The sequence below is a fragment of the Mixophyes fleayi genome, chromosome 4 (genome assembly GCF_038048845.1).
Source record: "Mixophyes fleayi isolate aMixFle1 chromosome 4, aMixFle1.hap1, whole genome shotgun sequence".
NCBI classification, from domain to species: domain Eukaryota; kingdom Metazoa; phylum Chordata; class Amphibia; order Anura; family Limnodynastidae; genus Mixophyes; species Mixophyes fleayi.
This window is the reverse complement of record NC_134405.1, coordinates 210,423,586-210,445,685: the sequence shown is the minus strand read 5'-3', so window position 1 is coordinate 210,445,685 and position 22,100 is coordinate 210,423,586. Positions and strand designations below refer to the sequence as shown.

Genomic DNA, 22,100 nt, shown 5'->3' with positions numbered 1-22,100 from the left:
AATAATTAAACCCTGGAACAGTCCCTGGAAATTAGGCGCAGTTGGCAACTCTAATAAGTTAGACTCCATTCTTATAATTCCATTAATGCACACAAAACTATATAAAGCCTATATTTGAAATCCCTACGCCCCATTTTGTTGTAAATGTTGCATAAAGAGGAACAGGCTCTACCTGTCCTGCAACTAACTGACTCTACGTTGTCAGTACAACACACATTGACAGCCCATTAAGGCTGTCTGCACATTCGCTAGAGAAAGAAAATATAAAAATATATTAGCAAGACAGCAGGGAAAGAGGCAGGGCTCCCTTCCCCTGCACAGATCAGAGAAGTATCTATCCGCATATTGTTTTAATTTTGTATCTAATTAGCTATTAACAACATAGGGCGTCACTTTGTGTCGAATCTTGTAAGTAAAATGCACAGTCAGGTTTCCATGTGACGTGGAGCTGTGAACTGCGCTTCCGGGAGTGACCATCTGTAGCAGCAGTAACAGCAGAGCCCGGCCAGGCTGCTTCTCCGGGCAACATGGGTGAGAATGCTCCGTATAGATACAACTTTATACAGCGGGAGTGTATGTGGGGTTCATCCAGCTACAGAGTTTACTGTAATGTAACCACCATGTGCATGGATGATGTTATAGTGCTCCTGGTTGTGTATCCGTCTACACCAACTCCTTATAGAGAGCGAATACAACTTTGTATTTTTATATACCGGTAGTTAGTTTTGAGGGCAGTCGTTTTAGTTTATTGACTCTTCTGTTGTACATTGGTCATTTTGCTTTATGGCAACGGGCTGCTGGTGTTTTATATAGTCTTATTCCAGCGACAAAATGCTACTGCATACAGTTTCCACATTGCACACTCCATACTAATGTAACCAGCTCGATCTCCCTGGCTAGAATAGCGCTCAAGTCTGATGGTACTGGCCTAGCAACAATAAAAAGGTGACAGTGCTTTCATCATCATCTAATTTAAATGTCAGCCCTTGACACAATCTAAACTGTTAATTTTACCCTGAGGACAGCTATGGAAAGTTTTGTACAAGATCATTTTTAAACTGATACTAGAGTTGTACATTATCTGGTGCATAGATATTAAATAGGTAATCCAGTTTGGGGCACATTGATTTCTGCATGTAGCAAACAATCTTATTCTTCTGATTATTGTAGTCAAGTAAAATAAGGTTCTCCTAATATGTCTACTTAGTTCTCTAAATTATTTGGACTCTTAGATAATTTTTTTTTTTACTACTTGAAAATGGTTGATAATGCATGTAAGTAGGTTCTATTTTAACCTATAGAATGTCATAATTTAGAAATTGTATGCATGGAGCCTTGACTACAATTATGTAATAGGTTCTTAAATTACGGTAATTGTACATAGGGGTTGAGGAGTATGATGTTAATTTATGTACTGCACTTGATAGGGTTTTTTATTATATTTTTAAATCTTCGGTTCTGTTTCCTACACTACAGCAATAAAACACAGCCTTTATTGATCCATTAAAAAAAAAATATATATATATATATATATATATATATATATCTCAAACCAGCGAATAATTTAAAATGTGTTAGTATTTGTGTTTTTAAAATTTGAATACTGTGTGAATTATACCTTCCTATATACAATTTATGATAGTTATCTAAAGTTAATACAGTTCCAATAGTAGTGACTTTATAAAACTACTAATCAGAAAATAAAATACAGATTATATTAGTTCTGTTCTTTATTGTGCATTCAATACTTCTCTTCCTATGTAATATCAGGAACTTTAATGGTTAACCTCGCTCTGGAGAAATAGAGATCTGTATTCTGTGTGTATTTTAATCTAATTGGATTACAAATGGATTATATTTGTGGTCCTTATTATATTTTCCATAGTATCCTTAGCATTTCAATATCTATATTACTCTACTATTTATGTCTTAACATAGTTGATGAGGTTGCAAAAAGACACCAGTCCATCAAGTTCAACCTATTTTGGATCTCCTGCGATCCCTCACTTATATTTGAAATTGATCTAGATTAAGCAACCGCCAATCTGTTTCAATCGGTCCAGACCCAATATTGCAGTCCTATTTTTTTTTCCCTATATCCACTACTATCCTTCATTTTAATTAATGGTCGCATCCTTGGATACATTTTTCTGCTAAAAAAAATGTCTAACCCTTTTTTAGACATATCGGGGCATATTCAATTGACGGCGGGATCGGCGAAAACCCCGCGCTCTAAAAATATTACCGTTAATACGGTAATCCTGCGCGTAAATACCGTTAATACGGTAATTTACGCGCTGGATTTCAGCTAGAGCTGAAATTCAGCGAGTAATTACCGTATTAACGGTAATATTTTTAGAGAGCGGGATTTTCGGCGATCCCACCGTCAATTGAATATGCCCCATCTATTGAATCTACCATCATAACCTTCCCTGGCAGTGAATTCCATATCTTGACTGCCCTTACTGTAAAGAACCACTTCCTTTGCTGGTTGTGAAACTTCCTCTCCTCTAACCTTAGGGGGTGACTGCATGTATATCCCTGTGTATAGTCCTTGGAGTAAAAAGTTCCCATGACAGTTCTCTGTATTGACCCTTATTGTATTTGTACATAGTAATCATATCTCCTCTTAGATGCCTAAACTGGCTAATAACTTAATGACTCCATATCCTTTAACAATTTTGTCGCCCTTCTCTGAACCCTTACTAGTTCCAAAATATATTTTATATAGAGTGGTGCCCAGAACTGTACTCCATATTCAAGATGAGGTCTTCCATTGCATCTATGTCCCTTTTTATGCATGCCAATACTTTATTTGCTTTTGCAGCTGCTGCTTGACATTGAGCACTGTTGCTAAGTCTACTGTCTACTAGCACTCCCAAATCATTTTCCATTATAGATTCCCCTAAATTAATCCCATTTAATTTATAGATTGTGTTCTTGATTTTGATCCCTAAAGGCATAACCGTACATTTATCTATGTTAAACCTCATATTCCATTTGGCCGCCCAATCCTCCAGTTTATTTAAGTGCCTCTGTAGAGAAGCTACATCTTGCTCTGATTTTATTACCTTACAGAGTTTAGTGTCCTCTGCAAAACTGGAAACTTTACTCTTTAAACCATCACCAAGGTTATTAATAAATATATTTAAAAGGAGTGGCCCCAGCACAGAACCCTGAGGTACTCCACTTAAAACTTTTGACCAATTAGAAAATGTTCCATTTATCACAACTCTCTGTTCCCTATTCTGTAACCAGTCATGATTGCAGAAAAAAAAAAAAAAAATAGCATGCTTAATGATGTCTGTGAGCTTGCCTTTTATGTATCCGGGATGCTTGTGAAGAATTGTCAGAAAAGCTGATTATTCTATCTGTATGATTAGCTTAGATTCCAAGTCTGTTCGATAATAGCGCTAAGCATTTTAAGCTTCTTTCTGTGAACGCGGAATAAATGGCAGAGTAATATAGATATCAAGAAGGTTGCTAAAGTGTAATGCTATCAACAAGATATGATATAGATATTATAGTAAGGACGACAAATATACTGCATTTGCAATCCAACTAGATTAGAATACACACAACATATAGATCCCTCTTTCTGCAGAGTGAAGACAAATATTCCATGATATTACATAGACGGATATAAAAATAATTGAATAGATACTAAAAATATAATCAATAAAAGTAACAATACCTGCCAAGTACACTACATAAATTAACTTCTTACTCATCAACCCCTTTGTATATTCTAGTTTAGTAGCACCTCCCCTTTGTGCATTCCTGGATAAATTTGCATAGAGAATTATAAATAGAATTTTCAGGGAATTAACAGGAACATTACTTATATTTAAATTACGAAGAAACTGGTGCATTAATATCACTCCTTTTCCTTTCTCTTACAATAATTGTCAACCTAACATTAATGGTCATTTAAAGCCGTATGTTTAATATTATATAATGCGGGGCTGTCTGGAATGTAGCTCACTGCATCTAGTATTACAGTGACTGACACTCAACACATTTCTCTATTTTCAGGGAACTTTTTTTCCAGCATCTTTTCCAGTTTATTTGGAACTCGGGAGATGAGGATTTTGATTCTTGGTCTAGACGGAGCTGGAAAAACCACAATTCTTTACCGGTTACAAGTAGGAGAAGTTGTCACTACAATTCCAAGTATGTGTATTTTAAATGCTGATCCTTTCACTTATAGTAAACCCATAAGCATATATGGGTATCTAAAGTGATTTAGGGAGCATTCATTAGATTTTACTATAACTAGTAGCGTATTTTACCTTTAGAAGCATGAGGTATAAAGCTCCTTGAATAAAGAAAGTTATGTTAGCTGGTCATAAAGTTACGATAAAGCCTTGCCGTATACATGTATGCATATAAAAGAGAAATAAATGCAATTGTGAATGAAACCAGCTCTGTAACATGGATGCTTATAACCCTCAAGAAGTTAACATTCTATCTTATTCATATTTGGGAAATATAATCCATCCTTAAGAATGTATCTGTGTATATAATTAGAATTTATCACAACTGAAAAATGTCAGCTATGTCTACAGTGTTAAGTATGGAATAGAGTAATCTATTATAGATCGATTTAGTAAATTGCTGTTGAAATTGTCAAAAATAAATTAACTGGTTTCAGACACTAAGATAAATGAGTAGACAAAAAAACCTTTTGTGCGTGCATGGACCATTTTTCCCTCCAGTTCAGTGGTGTTTTTACAGGTAGTTCACCTTCTGAAAACCCCAGTGAAATGGATGGGAAGAGCAGCTCCTCTAATAAATAAATCCACAAATCCTCAACCAGCCCAGCAGCGGACAACCTGGGCTAGTTTCTACTAAAACAGGGAGACCCATGAGCATGGTGGCCTCTTGTCTTGGTGAACACTAAACTCAAGCTAGTTAGTGTAGGGCTGGTGCTGCTATGGGTGTGGAATCTGCAAAACTTGAACTACCCCAGTTGTTCCTGTAAAATAGCCTGGAGTCCCTAAGCTAATTGACCATTACCAAATAAAACGCTAACATTTAAGGGTCTGATTCATGTTTGGACTTTATGCCAATGAATGTGTTTGCATGCAACTCCTATCCGAATGCAAACTACTCCTGCGACTTGAGCGGTGGAATACCCCTTTAATGTGTTCCATATTTTAAAGGTGTTTGAGGAGGTGGCACATATAGGGGGGTGAATATTCAGAAGATAAGGGCTCCAGCTGCTTTTCTGATAGTGGAAGAAAAGACATTGCGTGTGTTTGGTGCGTAAATTGATTTCCCATGTTTTCCTGCTCCTTGGGCAGCTGCTTTATCTGTACTGGTCCTGTTTGTGCTCGTACAGAAAGGTCAGAATGCAGACACTGGGTAGATAATGCTGGTTATCTAACAGCAGAGGTGTAACTTAAAATTTTAGCACCTGGTGCGTGAAACAAAAATGCCGCCCCTCTAACCCTCAATTTTAACCAAATTAATCTTAAAATATTAATAACCTGTCCTGCCAATGTGGACAAAATAGCTGTTTACTTGGGAATTAATCATTTCAATTTATTTGAAATGTAGTCTATCCTCAAAAATGTAAGACACTTCTTTTGTTCTTCTTAGAATGGAACTGAGAACCCAATTTTCCAGTATCAAAACTTAATTTTAAAGGCCCTGTATACTACACATATATTTTTGTGTTACATAGTGTCAGGTTTTCATGTCAGAGCAAAGGAATCTATAGCTTTTATATTTCCTAGCCATTAACACCAATGTTACTTGTCATTTACTGATTCTGAGGCCATTGTAAGGGAATCTTTGTTAATTGAGGGTCAGGGTTTGAGTTGTAGGTTGAGTAGCAAGTAAAAGTAAGTCCTACCTTAAGAATAATGAAAATATAAAGACTATGCACATTATAGTCAGACTGACAATTCCATCACTAAATGTCATACCTAATGGAGATCTCATGGGTTGAAGATTTATCTGAAAATGCCGTTTGTTTTCTGCAAAAAAAAAAAAAGAGTAAATTTGATCCTTGGCAAAAATATGTTGCATTAGAGGAAATTTAAAATGTGATGACAGATTTATAGTTGGTGTAAGGCATGTCCTAGATCAACTTTAAATTTCAGTGTAAAAATAAAGCTATCAAGTATTTGTGTGCTACATGAAAAAGCAGCCAGTATTTCTTTCATCCTATTTGGGGGACACTGCTACCATTGGGTTGTATGATAGGAGCGTGGAGTTGGCATTTAACTACTTAACTTGTTTAATGTATCAATGCTGACAGACCCCTCCCCTCTGCAACCCCCTGTAGCTCTTCAGTTTAGATCAGGCTTGGCTAACTTGTGGCACTCCAGGTGTTGTGAAAATACAAGTCCCAACATACCTTTCCAGCAATAAGCTGCTATATATGTTGGGACTTGTAATTTCACAACACCTGGAGTGCCACAGGTTAGCAAAGCCTGACTTAGATTAAGTGCCCAAGGGAGTTGGACTAAATTTTTGTGCTAGCATAGCTTTTTACTTTGATTTATTTTATTCCTTTTATTTTTGTTACTGTTCTCTATTACTCGAGTAGTGTATTCTAGAGAGAGAACACGCTCCTTTGTACGCAGCCACACTACACTGTCTTGTGAGAGCCGGGTGGCTCACTGACAGCGCTTGCAGTGTTTCAGTGCTGACAAGCGGCTTAATGAAGCGGCTGTCGCACTGACAGCCTCCTGACATATCGGTGCTGCCTTGACAGGCATAGAGCGCCGGTACTTGGGCAATGGCGGGCGCCATCTTGCTGGGTCATACCAAGTACTACCCTCAGAGAAATAAGGGGGGGGGGGATCTTGTCTAAGCTGCAGGAACTTGTCTGGGAAGGAGAATGGAGGATACACGGGCGGTGGGCTGTTTAAAATAATAGGAAAATAGCCACCGATTTTAGGATCAGGAAATGCTAAGGTATGTAGAGGTCCCCCCCACCTCGTATTGCACTCTTGGATTGTCCCATCTGCGTGCCAAGAGATTACTCGGGAAGACAGCAGACTCTCCTCAGTGATCACATCAGGGACACTGCTGACTGACTCCTCTCCTGCATATCTGGCTTAGCTGGAAGGCTAAGTACCAATAATATATACCTTTATATTCATATTGGATATAAATATATAGATAATGTATTGCAAGTAGATTAAAAAAATATTGTATTCTACTTACACAAAGTTGTATCTTCGTAACAAGCAATATGAAAAAATTTAAGTTGGCTGCCTTAGATTAGTTAGTATGCTTGTATTTATTCAAGCTATATCTTGTGTGACTGAATTTCTATTGCTTCAATGTTTTTTCCTCTTACATAATATGTCTGATAAGGTAAAGCACCGCTTACAAAATATTTCACATGTTAATGTATAGTTAAGTTGCCAATTGGACAAAAGGACCCGGGGGCACTTTGTACTGACTGTGACTTGGGGACACACACTACGCAGGCCCAGACTAATGTACTACCAATACCAGACGAATCTGCATGGACATCTTCTCTGGCGCAGGCGGTTACTACGCTGGTCCACCTGCTTACTAAGCCTATGGAGCTAACAGCGGTTTCTGCTGTTCTCATCCTCAACGTTTATATAGCGCCAGCCAATTCCGTAGCGCTTTACAATTGGGAACAAACATTAATAAGACAATACTGGGTAATGCAGACAGACAGACAGAGAAGTAAGAGAACCCTGCTCGCAAGCTTACAGTCTATAGGACAATGGGAATTTGAAACACAAGGGCATGTGCTACATCATATTGCACAATGGACCAGCTAGAATGCAAAAGTATTGAGTGGGCTGTGTGTGTGGCAATGTTGGTCAGAGGGTTGTGGTCTTGTGTTAGCTGTGTAGAGGGTGATTCTCCCCCCCGCCGCCCTGTTGTCATAGGGAACTGACTTCCCTATGACAACAGGGATGCCAGTGACCACCGGGGACATCTGAAGTGGCTTTGGCGGGTTCATAATCCTCTCTCACTACCCTAGGCCCTTCTCTGGAGAACCAGTCTGATCCTCATCCTTTGTAAGAGGCCTAGATAGATTAAACCGCTTTTTAGAAGCACCAAGACCTATAATCTCTAGAAATAAGAGGCTTCGTTCTGCAAATCCTTTCCTATCCCTCTCTGATTCTGAGAGATCATCAGAAGAGGAGAATGAACCTATTTTTGGCTCAGATTCTGCGCAGATCGTGGACCTGGAAGAATCTCCTAAATATCAGGGCTTTGACGATCTGGTCTTGGTAGTCAGACAAGCCCTGGATTTTATGGATTTAAATAAACCCAAATCTTCGGAACAGGGTCTTTTAAAAAAAAAATGAGAAGATGCGCCATCCGTTTTCCATTGTCTGGAATTAAGACATCGCAGAAACAGCCGGACTGGAAGTTTACTATTCCAAGGAGATTCCTTACCCTGTACCCGTTACAGGAAGACTATCTGGCCCGCTGGGAACAGATCCCAAAGGTTGACACTCCGGTAGCTTGCTTAGCTTGTCACACTACGCAACAGCGGCCCTGCAGGATGCCACTGACCTCAAGGTCGAAGGTCATTTAAATCAGTCGATGTAGCGATAGGCACCTCTTTCAGACCCATGTTTTCATCGGCAAGGGTTGCCAGAGCGATGGAAACATGGGCAGAATGGGTTGCTGAGGGATTACAGGATTTCAAATTGCTTCCCCTTGCCCTGCATCTGAAGGAGGCATTTGGATACTTATATGAGGCGGTTCAGAATGCAGCCTCTATTTCGTCCTCCGTATCGGATTCGGCGGTGGCAGCTAGAAGGACCCTATGGCTGAGGTCCTGGGACGCAGATACAGAATCTAAGACATCGCTTGAAACATTACCCTTTTCAGGCGCAATGTTTGGGCCTGACTTGGGCAGTATCATTTGCCAGGCCACAGGTGGCAAAAGTACTCCTCTTCCAGTAAATGTTCTTTTCGGCAGCCCTTACGGGTAGGCTCCTTTTGCTAGAGGTCAGACGAGTAGATGCAGAACAACAGGTAGCAGGGGACACTCTTATAGAGGTAGGTCTTCCCTTTCTATGAGACGCCCGTCCGCCAACGTTCTGGGAAAAACCAGCATCCTGACTGTCGTCCACCCCTTCTTGCAACAGCAGGAGTGGGGGGGGGGGGGTTGAGTATGTTCAGGGACACAGTGGATAGCGTCCTCCCAAGACCTTTCGATTTGCGGGATCAATGACGAGAGGATACATGATAGTCCTGTCGGGTCCAGCCCCTCGTTGTTTCTTTGCAACATCTTTACCCCGCGATCCAGAAAGAAGACTGGCAATGCGGCTTTGTGTGACTTCTCTTCTTTCTGCAGGAGTCATTTGCACGGTACCAGACAACCAGAAGAGACAAGGGTTCTATTCAAATCTGTTTCTGCTCCCAAAGCCGGTTGGATCATTCCGACCCATTTTAAATTTAAAAATGTTAAATCTACACCTACAGGTGGACAGATTTCGCATGGAGTCGCTCCGATCAATAATCAATGGACTGGAGGCAGGCAAATTTTTAGCGTCAATAGATATAAAGGACGCTTGCCTTCCTCTCCCCATTTGGGAGGGACAGCAGTCACTTCTCAGATTTACGGTAGGATTGCCCACTACTATTTCCGGGCACTCCCCTTCGGCCTTTCCACAGTGTTCAGTCTTCACAAAAATCATGTCTGCAATGGCGGCATGTCTTTGTTCCAGAGGGGTCAAAATAATGCCATACTTAGACGACCTCCTCATCAAGACCACATCAGCGAATCTGTTACAACAGCATCTGACTCTTACCATCAGGATCCTGGAGCACCATGGATGGTTCATAAACCTAAAAAAATCAAAATGGGTTCCCTGCCAGCGGATGACCTTCCTGGGCTCATCATTGTCACCAGGGAACAAAATGTGTTTCTCCCGGAGGAGAAGGTCAGGTCGTTACGAGAAGTAACTGCACGGGTACTGGCCACTCCCAGTTCAACCATTCGCTTATACACGTGTCTCCTAGGGAAGATGGTGTCGACCTTCGAGACAATTCCTTACAGTCTGTTCCATTCCCGCTGCTTCCAGTGGGACCTCTTAACAAAGTGGTCAGGTTCCCACCTGCAATTGGAACGTCGGAGGATATGTTTGCCTTCCCAAAGCGAGGGTGCCTCTTTAGTGGTGGTTGGTCCAGGATCACCTAGAGGTAGGCAGGTCATTTGCCCCATGGTCCTGGATCATAGGGACCACAGGCGCCAGCTTGAAGGGGTGGGGGGCTGTGGCCCTTCACTTACCGTCTTCAAGGCCTTTGGTCGACTCAGGAGTTTTTCCTGTCTATCAAGATTCTGGAGTTGAAGGCCATGCTAATGGCTCTTCGAGGCGCCCAGACCATGCTTCTGGGTTTTCCGGTCAGGTTACAATCCTACAGTACCACAGCAGTGGCCTATGTCAACAGACAGGACGGAACCAGAAGTGCAGGAGAAATGGCAATGGCAGCACAGATCTTCGCCTGGGTGGAACAGAATGTCCCCTCGATCTCATCGGTGCTCCTCTCAGGCATCCAAAACTGGGAGGCAGATTATTTAAGCCGTCATGCAGTGATGCCGGCGGGGGTGGTCACTCCATCCGGAGGCCTTCCAGTCGCTGATTCGGAGATGGGGTCTCCTGGACCTAAACCTCATGGCGTTAAGGCACAATAGGAAGGTCCCATGATTTTGCGCAAGGGCAAGGGACCCCCTGGCAGTAACCAACAGCATCATGACAATGCTCTGGGGCTTCCGGTTGGGATATCTGTTCCCACCCATACCCCTGATTCACTGCGTTCTTAGAAGAGAAAGATGGGGGACTCCCAGTGATACTGGTGGCTCCCGCCTTGACGCGGAGAGTATGGTATGCAGACATTATCTCAATGGCAGTAGGTCAAGGAGTGCGTCTACCACTGCGAGACAACCTCCTTCTCCAGGGTTCATTCTAACATCAGGACCTGGCATGGCTGTTAAAGCCAGCCTTTGGCAGTCTAGAGGATTCTCTCCTAGAGTTGTGAACATGCTGTTGCGAAGCTCGTAAGCCAGTTTTGGCTTGTATCTACCACCGCATCTGGCGTACTTATCAGATGGTGTGAGAATCGGCCCTTCCATACGTCATCTTTTCGTCTTCCCCTGTCTTCTGGCTTTCCTCCAAGATGGCCTGGATGCAGGTCTCCGTTTGGGCTCTTTAAAAGTACAAATATCAGTCCTTTCGGGTTTTTTCACCTTCGATTGGCTGACATGCAGGATATTAATACATTTCTGCAGGGAGTCTGGCATATCCAACCGCCTTATGTCCCGCCTACGGCAACCCGGTACTCGATATGCTTAAGAGGCCTAGTTTTGAACCGTTGCTTTCAGCTGATCTAAGGTTCTTAACATAGAAAGTAGCGTTTCTTTTGTTAATTGCATCTGCTAGTAGAGTGTTAGTTAGGAGCCCTTTCGTGTGTGAGCTTTTCATGAGAGCAGACCAGTTTTATGGACTATTCCTTCGTACTGAAGGTGGTTTCGGCTTTTCACATGAACCAAGAGATTGTGGTTCCAGTGTGTCAGTAGGGGGCGACGACTTCCGAACAAAATTTGATGAAATGTTTGGATGTGAACAGTGCTCTGAATTTATGTAAGGACGACTTCTCACATTCGACGCACAGATTCTTTCTTTCTTTGATTTCCATAAAACAGGATGGCCATCCTCAAAGCAATCCATTGCAAGGTGGATTACTGCAACCATTAGGCAGGCTTACATCAATGCTAACAGGCCGATGTCAGTTCGACTTACTGCCCATTCTACCTGTTCGGTGGGGGCATCCTGGGCAGCGAGAAATGGGGCCTCAGCAGACCAACTTTGCAGAGCAGCCACCTGGTCCTTGGTCCATAGTCCATACTTTTTACAAAATTCTATCAATTCCATGTCTTTGCGTCTACAGACGCCAGTTTGGCCGCAGTGCTCTACGTGCCGTGCTGTCAGAGTAGTCTCGCCCTTAGGGGGTCTGCTTTTTGGATGTCCCCATGGTAGCAGTGTCCCCCAGATAGGATGAAAGAGGATTTTTATGCTTACGAAAAATCAGTTTCTCCGATTCCATCTGGGGGACACTGCGTTTCCTCCCTTCTGCTGTATGTTCTCCCTATCTTCCTTGGGGCTTTATAATTAAACTGAGGAGCTACAGGGGGTTGCAGAGGGGAGGGGTCTGTCAGCATTGATACATTAAACAAGTTAAGTAGTTAAATGCCAACTCCACGCTCCCCTTATACAACACCATGGTAGCAGTGTCCCCAGATAAAATCAGAGAAACGGATTTATCGCAAGAATAAAATCCTCTTTTTCCTTATGTACAAAATAATGAACTAATTTGCACCCCATGCATTATAACATGGTTTGTCCAAGAGCAAATTTACTCTTCATTTTTGTTTTGCTCTCCTTAATGAATAGGGCCTTGCATGGCTTGATCAACAAATAGCCTCAGAGCATTAGAACATTCACAGCACAAAATATTAGAGAGCCAAATGTACTTTAAACAGCAACAAAATAAATGACACACATCTATAGAAAATGAAGTTCATACAGCAATCTAGTTAAAGTGTAGGGAGGGTTCTGCAAATATAGGTGTTGTCAAAATGTTAATAAAGTATAATAATTGTGAGACTATCTAGCATTAAACATGAAAGAGTCTTATTATAAATCGCCACTCAATTTAAAAAAATCGCTTTGTCAATTGGTACATATTTGTCATTATAAACTCTTAAGTGTTTTTATTGGATTCAGAATGTGACTCTGGACTTGAAATTAACTGCTGAGCATAATGAATAAAATTAATATTTCTTTCCAGCAATTGGTTTTAATGTTGAAACGGTGACTTACAAGAATCTAAAATTTCAAGTATGGGACTTAGGAGGACAAACAAGTATCAGGTAATTATCAATCTATATTTGGCATCGTTTGCAAGTAGCTACGCAGTCGGTGTAATATTAAATGTCAATTGTAAAGCGCTACGGAATTTGCTGGCGCTATATAAATGTTTATGATGAACAGTGAACTCAAATATAACTGTCTCTTTATAGATTAGTTATATAAAAAAGTTTTATACTTTTGAAATAAATGTCATTTTCAGTAAAGTGTTCTTGTAAATCTCTTGCATGCATTGTTAAGAAAATGTAACTTAACTTATTTAACTTATTACTTAGTTTGCCCAGGCAAGTGGGCAACCTACTACCCCCCCTTGTTTCTTCCTTTTATCTCTAAACTCCTGGGGTACCTGGTATGTAACTGGATGACCTACTTAATTTCTCTACCTTCTTCCTTCTCCCACCTACTTGTCCTCTTACAGCCTTGTTTCTGCCCAATTCACTAAACCTGATTTTATTAATCTGCCTTGCACATTTGTGAAAGGTCATTCATTACTATTTATTAATAGTCCTGAAATTTGTGTCATATTTTAACACATATGACCTTGCTCTCCGCCACCAACATCTCTACTCTAAGGATCTCGGTGACTCCTCCTTTTTTTTTTGTAATCCCCACCCTTTCCCAGATCTGTCTTTCTAGCCATACATTTAGTGTGTCTGTCAATGGTGTATAGTCTGCTCTCTGCCACTTTTTAGTTGGGGTGCCTCAAAGTCTTGAGGGAACCCTGGACATCTCTCTTGGTAAAATTATAATGTCCTGTGGTTTTCAGTACTAACTCTATGCTGCTGGTAATCACATTTATTTCTCTGCCTCCTATTTCACCCTTTCTATACTATCCCTTTTCCACTAAATGCAGGTTCTCCAAATTCTTTCTTCCTTTTTTCCTCCTTTTTTTTATGTAAAGGCTTTCAGGAAACTGGCATACATAAATTGGGGACATACATTGCGCCATTTGTAGATTGTAAGCTTTCGAGCAGGGTTCTCTTACCTCTCTGTCTGTATGTATTACCCAGTATTGTCTTATCAATGTTTGTTCCCAATTGTTAAGCGCTACGGAATTTGCTGGCGCTATATAAATAAATGATGATGATGATGTGAAAACAAATGGTAATGAGAGCCCTTTTCCCACTAGAATCTAGTGGGAAAAGGGCAGAGAAGACAATACTAGGGGGTGTGATTTACAGTGCAGATTAGAACAGCAGCAAGGCTGTACCAGTGGGAGTAGTGTAGATTCTTATGAAGAGGTGGGTTTTCAGAGTATTTAAAGATTAGAAAGCTGGGGGGTGTAGGGTGTTCTCTAGGTGGGAAGTGGTATGAGAAAAGTCTTACAGGTTGTAATAAGTGGTGTCTCATCGAAGAGGCAGTGCGCAGAAGGAGTGCATTTCAAGATGAGGTTTGATGCACATGAAGTAGTCGGGCTGATGGCTTTGTAGGTGAGCAGAAATCATTTGAAGTGGGTTCTGAAGAATCTGGGGACCCATTGTAGGGGTTTGCAGAGTGGTACAGCAGATTTGAGTGGTGAGAAAAGATCAGTCTTACCGCTGCATTTAGGGTGAAGCAGAAACCAGTGAGTGAGGGTAATGCCAGATAAGTGGAGGTTGCAGTACTTGAGGTAGAAGATGAGAATGGATAAGGGTTCTAGTAATTCTAGTAATATTTCAAAGGTGGGCACAACAGGACTGCAGGAGAGATTAATGTGTGGAGTAAAGGGTGTATAGTCAAGGATGGCACCAGGGCAACGGGCTTGGGAGACTGAGGAAATTGTTTTGTTGGTGAGAGAGGTTTGAGGGAGGTGGTGACTATAAGAGGAGGAAAGATGATAGGCTCTGTTTTCTACATGAGCTTTAAATAATGTTTGAAAGTCTATGGAAATAGCAGTGATAGTTGGTCACACAAGATAGGGAGAGGTCAGGGGAGATTTAACAATATTGGTTAAAAAAAAAACCCCAACAATCTGTCAAACGTAATTTATACACTTATTTCAGGAGAGGAACATAATTAATATACAAGTAAACATGCATTAGACAAGGTGCAACCAGTAGATCATGCATGTCTAATGGATAATAAATGCTGTGTAATAATTTACCTGTTTGCTCTATTACAGGCCATATTGGCGTTGTTACTATTCCAATACAGATGCTGTAATTTATGTAGTAGACAGCTGTGACAGAGACAGGATTGGAATCTCTAAATCTGAACTGGTTGCTATGTTAGAGGTAATATTAAAATTATTGAAAATTGTGCATTACATACTGTAAATTGTAACATTAATGTGTTAAACAAGTATAATTTAAAGAACTTTAAAGTTAAAGGAGTATTTTAACTTTAAAAAAATGGAAAGCAGTTATGTTCGAGTCAAATGATTGTATTTCAATACACCATTTTACCCCATTGAATATTGCTTGCTTAACTGTGCTTTTCCTTTTCATTTTCATGAATTCCTGCCCGCTTTGTTTTTCATACTGTTTGTCAGGGATCTGATTCGCATTCCTGCACTGCATGGAACCACCTATTGAGGTGTGTATGTTGGAGCTGTTAGTCATGCTCCGATTTAGCATTGAGTTTTTACAGAGCAGACCACATGCACTGCTCGCACTGTACCTTCCTCTTTCACAGATCATTGGAAGTTCATGCACCAATCGCCAACAAGTTATCTACTTCCCAAGCTTACCACACAGGTGTATCAGTCTTTTGAAGGAGACGTGCAGCATGTTTGTGATTGGGGGGAGGTGCTGTGTAACCAGAGCATTACTAACAGTTTTGACATGGACATGCCTCTACAGGTGGTTTTATGAAATATCAACTTGCTAATGAGGTTGTTGACAGGCAAAGCAGGAAAGAGGATGTAAGTACGTTTTTTCTGGATGGAGGGGCGAGTGATGTGTATTATATAATAAAAGTTAAACTAGAACTATAGGGGTATAAATATTATATACACTCAGTTAACAGTATTGAGGTCGCAGCTGGAGAAGAGAGGGTCTGCAAACCAGGACAGGTTGTTTTTTTTTTGTTTTTTTTATCTTTCTTCATGGGTGTTTACTTTATATTGATGGTAACTAAGCTCTTAGCACAGACTACAGAACAAATGTGGTGTTAGAATGCAAGAAAAGCATGCATTCTAATGCTAGGCACTTTGATGACTTTCTCAGGCCTGAATGTGCTCTGGGAAGCTTTCTCATACAAAGTCAATATTTACTGACCACTCTTATGGGACATGAGAATACTGCTGTAATAAGTCATTAGTGTTTAGTTGTCTTATGTACTTAAATACATTTTATGCGCTTATTATAGACAGCGCTCCAGCAGACCAATTATTGAATCCGTTGCAGATCAGTTTTTAATGCAATTTTGTATTTTACATGTGTTTAAAGGCATATTCTTAAAATGAAAGTACATTTACATATTAAAATTTTAGGAGGAGGAGTTGAAGAAAGCTATTCTTGTGGTTTTTGCAAACAAGCAAGACATGGAACAAGCAATGACTCCCACGGAGGTAGCAAATTCACTGGGTTTACCAGCTTTGAAGGATCGCAAGTGGCAGATTTTCAAGACATCTGCTACAAAGGGCACTGGACTTGATGAAGCAATGGAATGGTAAGCAATGACATGTAATCAAAAGCAGTATCTAATATTTTCTTCTAACAAAAAACCATGGTTACGTTCCACATGCAATCTTCTGAATGACGGCTAAGAAGTCTAGGTGGCTCGTAATTGCATATACAGGCACTAGGCGTTGGGTTAAAACTTTTTTTTTCCTATGATTTCTTTTATTTGTGGAAATGAGACAAAAAAAAATAATTGAAGCACGAGTTCAGTTTGGCTTTTTTTTTTTACGGTTAAGAGCATCTGTAGTTGGCTAAGATGAAATTGGTCATTTTGGTGCCATGCTTACCAAGTTTGTTTTCCTGTCTTGTAGGTTGGTGGAATCCTTGAAGAGCAGGCAGTAAAATGCATCTTATCCTGTATTGCTCGATCCTTTTTCCATCACTCTACAATAAGAATGCCTCTGGATGTACATACAATATATTCACCAGCACCGCCTGACCCATAGTGACTAAAATGGATATTTTGAATGAAGTTCCTTATTTGTACCCTTCTCCAGTAGCACTGCATCATTCTATGCTATTAGATGTGTTTGTTATGTAGTGTAGTTTAAATTTATTTGACATGTGTTTAGTTTGTTTTGTTATTTTCTAATGATTCTGGTAATTTGGAGAATGGATAATATGATTTTTTTTTCACATATATTTCTCTCTTAATTGAGAAGTTTATTTAAAAGCCTGGTTGATTCTGATTTATACCCAGCTGAATGAATGGCTCTGTGCAGTGTAAAGACACTATTCAAGTGCACCTGTGTAAAAAAAATATATATATCTATATAACTATTTATAACTGGGAATCTTCATTTCTCTTTTAGTGATGGAAGTGAGGTGGTGGGCAACAGATGTAGGCTTATGTCCCAAAATTAGGGGGCAGGTCACTGGTTAAAAAAAATTACTACTTTAATATAACACCCCTGAGTTCCTGCTCCATCCCTCCCTCCTTTACCTCAGGGCTTTGTATAGAAGGTGTCCTGCTTTAGCTTCTAAATTAAATTTATATTGGTTACTTTTTAGTTTTTTACTGTGTCACAGCTGTCCATAGGTGTGTTGGGGAGAGCTAACATGACTAGTGCATTTCTCCATATTCAGGGGGATCATTCTTAAGTGAAAAGGCCATCACACTTTGTAATTGAGACATAATGTGTGTGAGAAAGCCTTTTGCGACCATTGCAGGTTCTTGAGATTCTACCTTGGAAACTTTTTTCAAAGACTTGAGGGTACTCCTTTTTGGGCACCTCTGGATTTCGTCTTGCCATTGTTTCAGCCAGATGGTTTGGCATCCCTGTCTTATTGACCTTGTCTTTCCTGAATCAATGCTAACTTTTCAGCTTAAGGTTGTTTCCAGCTCTTGCATCATCCAGAAGTTTGTGGTCAATTCCTTGTTTCCGCATCCACCAGATCCTAAAGAGGCAGAATGCTCCTCTCAAAAGAGGTGTGCTGTTGTAGGATTTACCTGTCCTGGACTTGGGCATTACATTGTGTGAAACTAGGGCAGTTGGGCTCTTCTGGTGTGGCACGAGAAGTCATCATATTTGGTCTAGGGAGAGTCAATTCCACAAATTGTACAATGCAGATTTTGCTGTCTCTGAGGAGGCTGCCTTTGGTAGGAAGTTCCTTCCAGGGGCAGTTATCTCTTAAGCATTTCTTTTATTGCAATCAGTTTAGGACAGTGTATGCGGCTTACTTCTGCTGATGTTGAAAAGCATTTTTGTACTTTTTTTTTTTTTTTAATAGTTGTTGTCTGAGACTATAGGGAAAAAAGTTACAAAGGGAGGATAAGCAGAGAAACAAGGTGGTGTTTTGGTGAGGTATTTTTTATTTTTTCTTCCTGTGCACCTCAGAGGTGGAACATAACCCAACAGCCTGGGAGATGAGGATGTAATGCTGATTACAAAATTTCATTTTTATATGATCTGTGTTAAAACACTACATATTTACTTAGTAAATATCCTGGTATCTCCTAACTTACACAGGGCAAGATGAAACAGACCACTGTGGATATGAAAATGTTAATTTAGTTGGAGGGGAATCTGTTCAATACTAAAGAAACTACGCTGCAACAAAAATAAATGTAATTTGTTTTTATATGTTTTGATATCTGTTTAAAACATACCTGTCGCCAACACATTAAAATGGCTTACATACCCCCCTGCCCTCTACCATAGGAGTGGAGTGTTGGGGAGGACTGATATGCCCAGTGCATTCCTCCACATTCGTAGCAGGGGTTTCCCTTAATCTTTCTTTTTCTTCCTTTTATAGCTGGAGATAGGGAACACTGTGTCATTAAAGCTTTGAAGGGATTAAAATGTTCTCCCCTGGACTTTAACAGACATTGAGCCACCAACTCTGCAGGGAACAATCACATCTGGAGATGCGCTTAGCCCTGGCTCTAATCCATCCCACAGACAACTCCTGGCCAATCCCATCATAGATGACCTGGGAATAACTCAGCAAATTGGGACCTGCATTGTAGGGATTTTGGAAAGTTTAAGAAGGCCTGCAGGGGGAGAGCTTTTGGAATGTTCAGTATTCTACTGAGCCTGGTATTAATGTTGTATTTTACAAGCTCTATTGTGGTTCCTGCTTTAACTTCTGCAACTGAGATGTATTTTCTGTAGAGAGGAGACTGTGTGCCAGCGGAAGGTGCTAGTGGATCTGTTCACCTTGTGAGTCTACTGGAGTAGAGTCACTGGGGTACAGGTCCCTACAACCATAGTAGAGAGCTGTGGCTGAGTGGCAGGTATCCGCAAGACCAGAAGAGCACAGCAACAGAGTGGCATGGAGTTTATACTGGTGGTCTATAGGGCTGATCAGCTCGTCCAGGAAATAGCAATACTACAGCTTGGCCAGAAATAAATTTGCCGGGATTATAGTTCAAACGTAGGAGAAAAGTCAGTGTTTTCTTATGGTTATTAACTTGAACTTTTGAATTTGCACTGCAGCCAAATTTACTGCTCTAGTTGTCACTTGGAGCAATCAACCTTGCTGGACCGTACAAGAAACCTTGAGTGTGCTAAGTAGGTGCCATTTCCGGTGTCTCCCTCTAAGGGGGGCTTATCACGGGCAATGTCCTGGAGGTCATCAGGGGACAGGGTCAGGTTGTGGCACCCTATGGAAAAAGGCCCCACAATAGGCAGGAACCAGCCATTAGTGGGCCTGTCCACCCTGAGATGGCTAGTACTTGCTGGGGACAGGATTTTCAGTGCATGAACTGTAGCCCAGCCAAAAGAAGCAGACTCTGCAGCTTTTACTTTTTCAGTATCTGAATAACTCCAACAAGGAAGTATTTTCTGCACATAGGGTAGGATTGCTACTCTGTGTGTGTTTTTGCACACTTTGCTTCCTGATTTTGGAGGGGGGCTTCAGTGACTTCTTATACCTGCTTGAAATGTCATGCAAAATTACCCAAAAGGATAGCCAGACAATGGATGCCTTATGCATATCCTGTAACGCTGAGAGCTGAGTGTCACAAGCATAAGCCTCTGTTAGATCCCTGGCACAGTCTGTTGCATAGTTCATGCAGCTTGTGGAGAAGATTCTATAGAAATCATCGCAGAAAGTGAAAGGAGGAATCTGACTTGGAGTATTCTTAGTGGGTTGATAAGGACTCTGTTAGATCAGAGTGGATGATTTGGTGGGTGCAGTATGGCTGGCACTGAACATTCAGAAGAGCGAGAATTTTGGAACCTGATGAGACAGCAAGAAGAAGCTATTGCTTTTTTTTCTGCGAAGGCTGTACCATACTGGAAAGTAATTTTCAGGTTTCCTGCAGATTAGACTGTTAGCCCTTTTCAAATGGGGATAGCAAAAAAATATAGCTAGATTTTCCTATAGTGGACACTCCCATTGCTCGGTTGTCTAGGATCACCGCTATTCCAATTCCGATCGCTGTATATCTTAATTTTGTATAAATAGAAAGAGACTTTGGTGGTCTCTTTGTATAATTTGACTTGAGGCCTGGGAGGGTGGATTCTAAGAAGACTGGAATCCTTGCCCTTTTTGGGTGACCTTTTTTTTTTTTATTATTTTTTTACGTGGCCCAAAGTTGGATAAGATTATTAGCCATTCAAAGGGTGGAAAGAGTCCCTTCCGTCCATTGAGTTTTCCCAAAGCCAAGGTCCTTGTTTTTGTTCTTCATTTCCCTGGTATGGAAAAAGTCAGGGGCCAAAAAGCCTGTTCACTAGTCGCGGATTGCTGTCTACTTCTAAACAGGCTCCAAAGAAATCTCCTACACTTTCAGACAAACTAACTGCACAATAGGTAGTCTACCTACCAGGAGCCTACTGTGTTGGGAATCCATCTGATTCTTTACCGGGATCATTGGCTCAGACCCATGCCAGAATCTGGAGTAAGAGATATTGTGGGTTGGGGATATCCTTGAAGGTTTAAAATGTATGCTTTTTTTTTCAGAAAGAGTTGACCGTTATAGAGGAGGTGGAGACGTCTCTACAAGGGGTGATGTATTTGCAACCAATACTTAGTCTGCTACTAGTACCTTTTTGGGACCTGAATTTGGTGTTGAAGGCTTTGCAGCCTTCCCTTTGAACCTCTTCATTCTGAAGATGTGAAGTCTCTTACTCGCTGCGCATGGAAATAGCTAGGAAAATATGTAATTCTCTTGACTATTTCCAAGGGCCTGAGGTGTCTGACCTGGGAATACTGTCTTGCAGATCTCCTTAATCTTGTCTTTTATGAGCATAAAGCTGTTTTTTTGAAGGAACAATATCTCAAAGCTAAGGTAGTTTCTGAATTTCACTTAAATCAGGACTTTGTAATTCAAGCTTTGGATCTGAATCGGTCTCCAGATAAAAAGTGATCTCTTCACATATTGGTAATTGTTAGGGCTTTTGAAAGTATATTTTAAGTAGATACAAGATTACCAAAATGGATAATCTCTTGGTTTCAGGTTTCCATGCCTTTAAAAATGAGGATGGATGACTTAAAATTTTCTGCCCCAATGTAAGCTTGTTGAATCATCAGTTACTTACACTATCAAGGCACATTCTACCATATCTGTGAGCAGGCATGACATGGTGCTAAGGTTGAGGAGCTGAGTTTGGCAGCCACTTTAACATATGCACAGAGGACCAAGTTAAGTACATGTTTAATGCTTTTCCGGTCAAGGAAACTAGTTTTGGTCGAAAGGTGCTGTGCAGATTTAGGATGTCCTCATAGTTCAGTGTCCTTCATAGACTGTCTATTAGGGAACACTGTGCTCCTGCTCGGATTACAGTGTCCTTGTTGTTATGGTTTTTCTTGTTGATGCAGTTAAGGGTTTTTTTTCACCCAGAGATTATGGAGTTTCCGTTTCCTTTTTTAGTTTGTCTTTGTTTCTATCCGATGGGGCTTAGACAAATAATTGAGTTATTGTAAGATAGGCGTTTCTATACCACTTGTGTCCATCAGCTGTTCTTATCAGAATGGGGGCAGTCGACTTCCACATCATGTGGTTTCCTCTGGAAGGAGCAGTGTGGGGAAAGACAGAGAAGATATAGTAAACCATACTGCAAGTAACCAAACCCATAATTATATAAATTGTTTAAATTCAATATATTGTATTAAATTCTTTAAAACTAGTGGGACACTTATAAAAACCAGTAACACTGGAAAA

General features: G+C 40.7%; 1 protein-coding gene across 1 annotated transcript; it reads left to right on the top strand.

Annotated features, from left to right (window-relative positions):
* The first annotated feature begins 424 nt into the window (after window positions 1–424).
* ARL1 (ARF like GTPase 1) lies at window positions 425–17,495 on the top strand. Its single transcript, XM_075209253.1, has 6 exons — window positions 425–531; window positions 4,036–4,173; window positions 12,811–12,892; window positions 14,992–15,103; window positions 16,303–16,481; window positions 16,804–17,495. Exons 1-6 carry the CDS (start codon window positions 528–530, stop codon window positions 16,832–16,834), a joined length of 546 nt encoding a protein of 181 aa, XP_075065354.1. The 5' UTR covers window positions 425–527; the 3' UTR covers window positions 16,835–17,495.
* The last annotated feature ends 4,605 nt before the right edge of the window (window positions 17,496–22,100 follow it).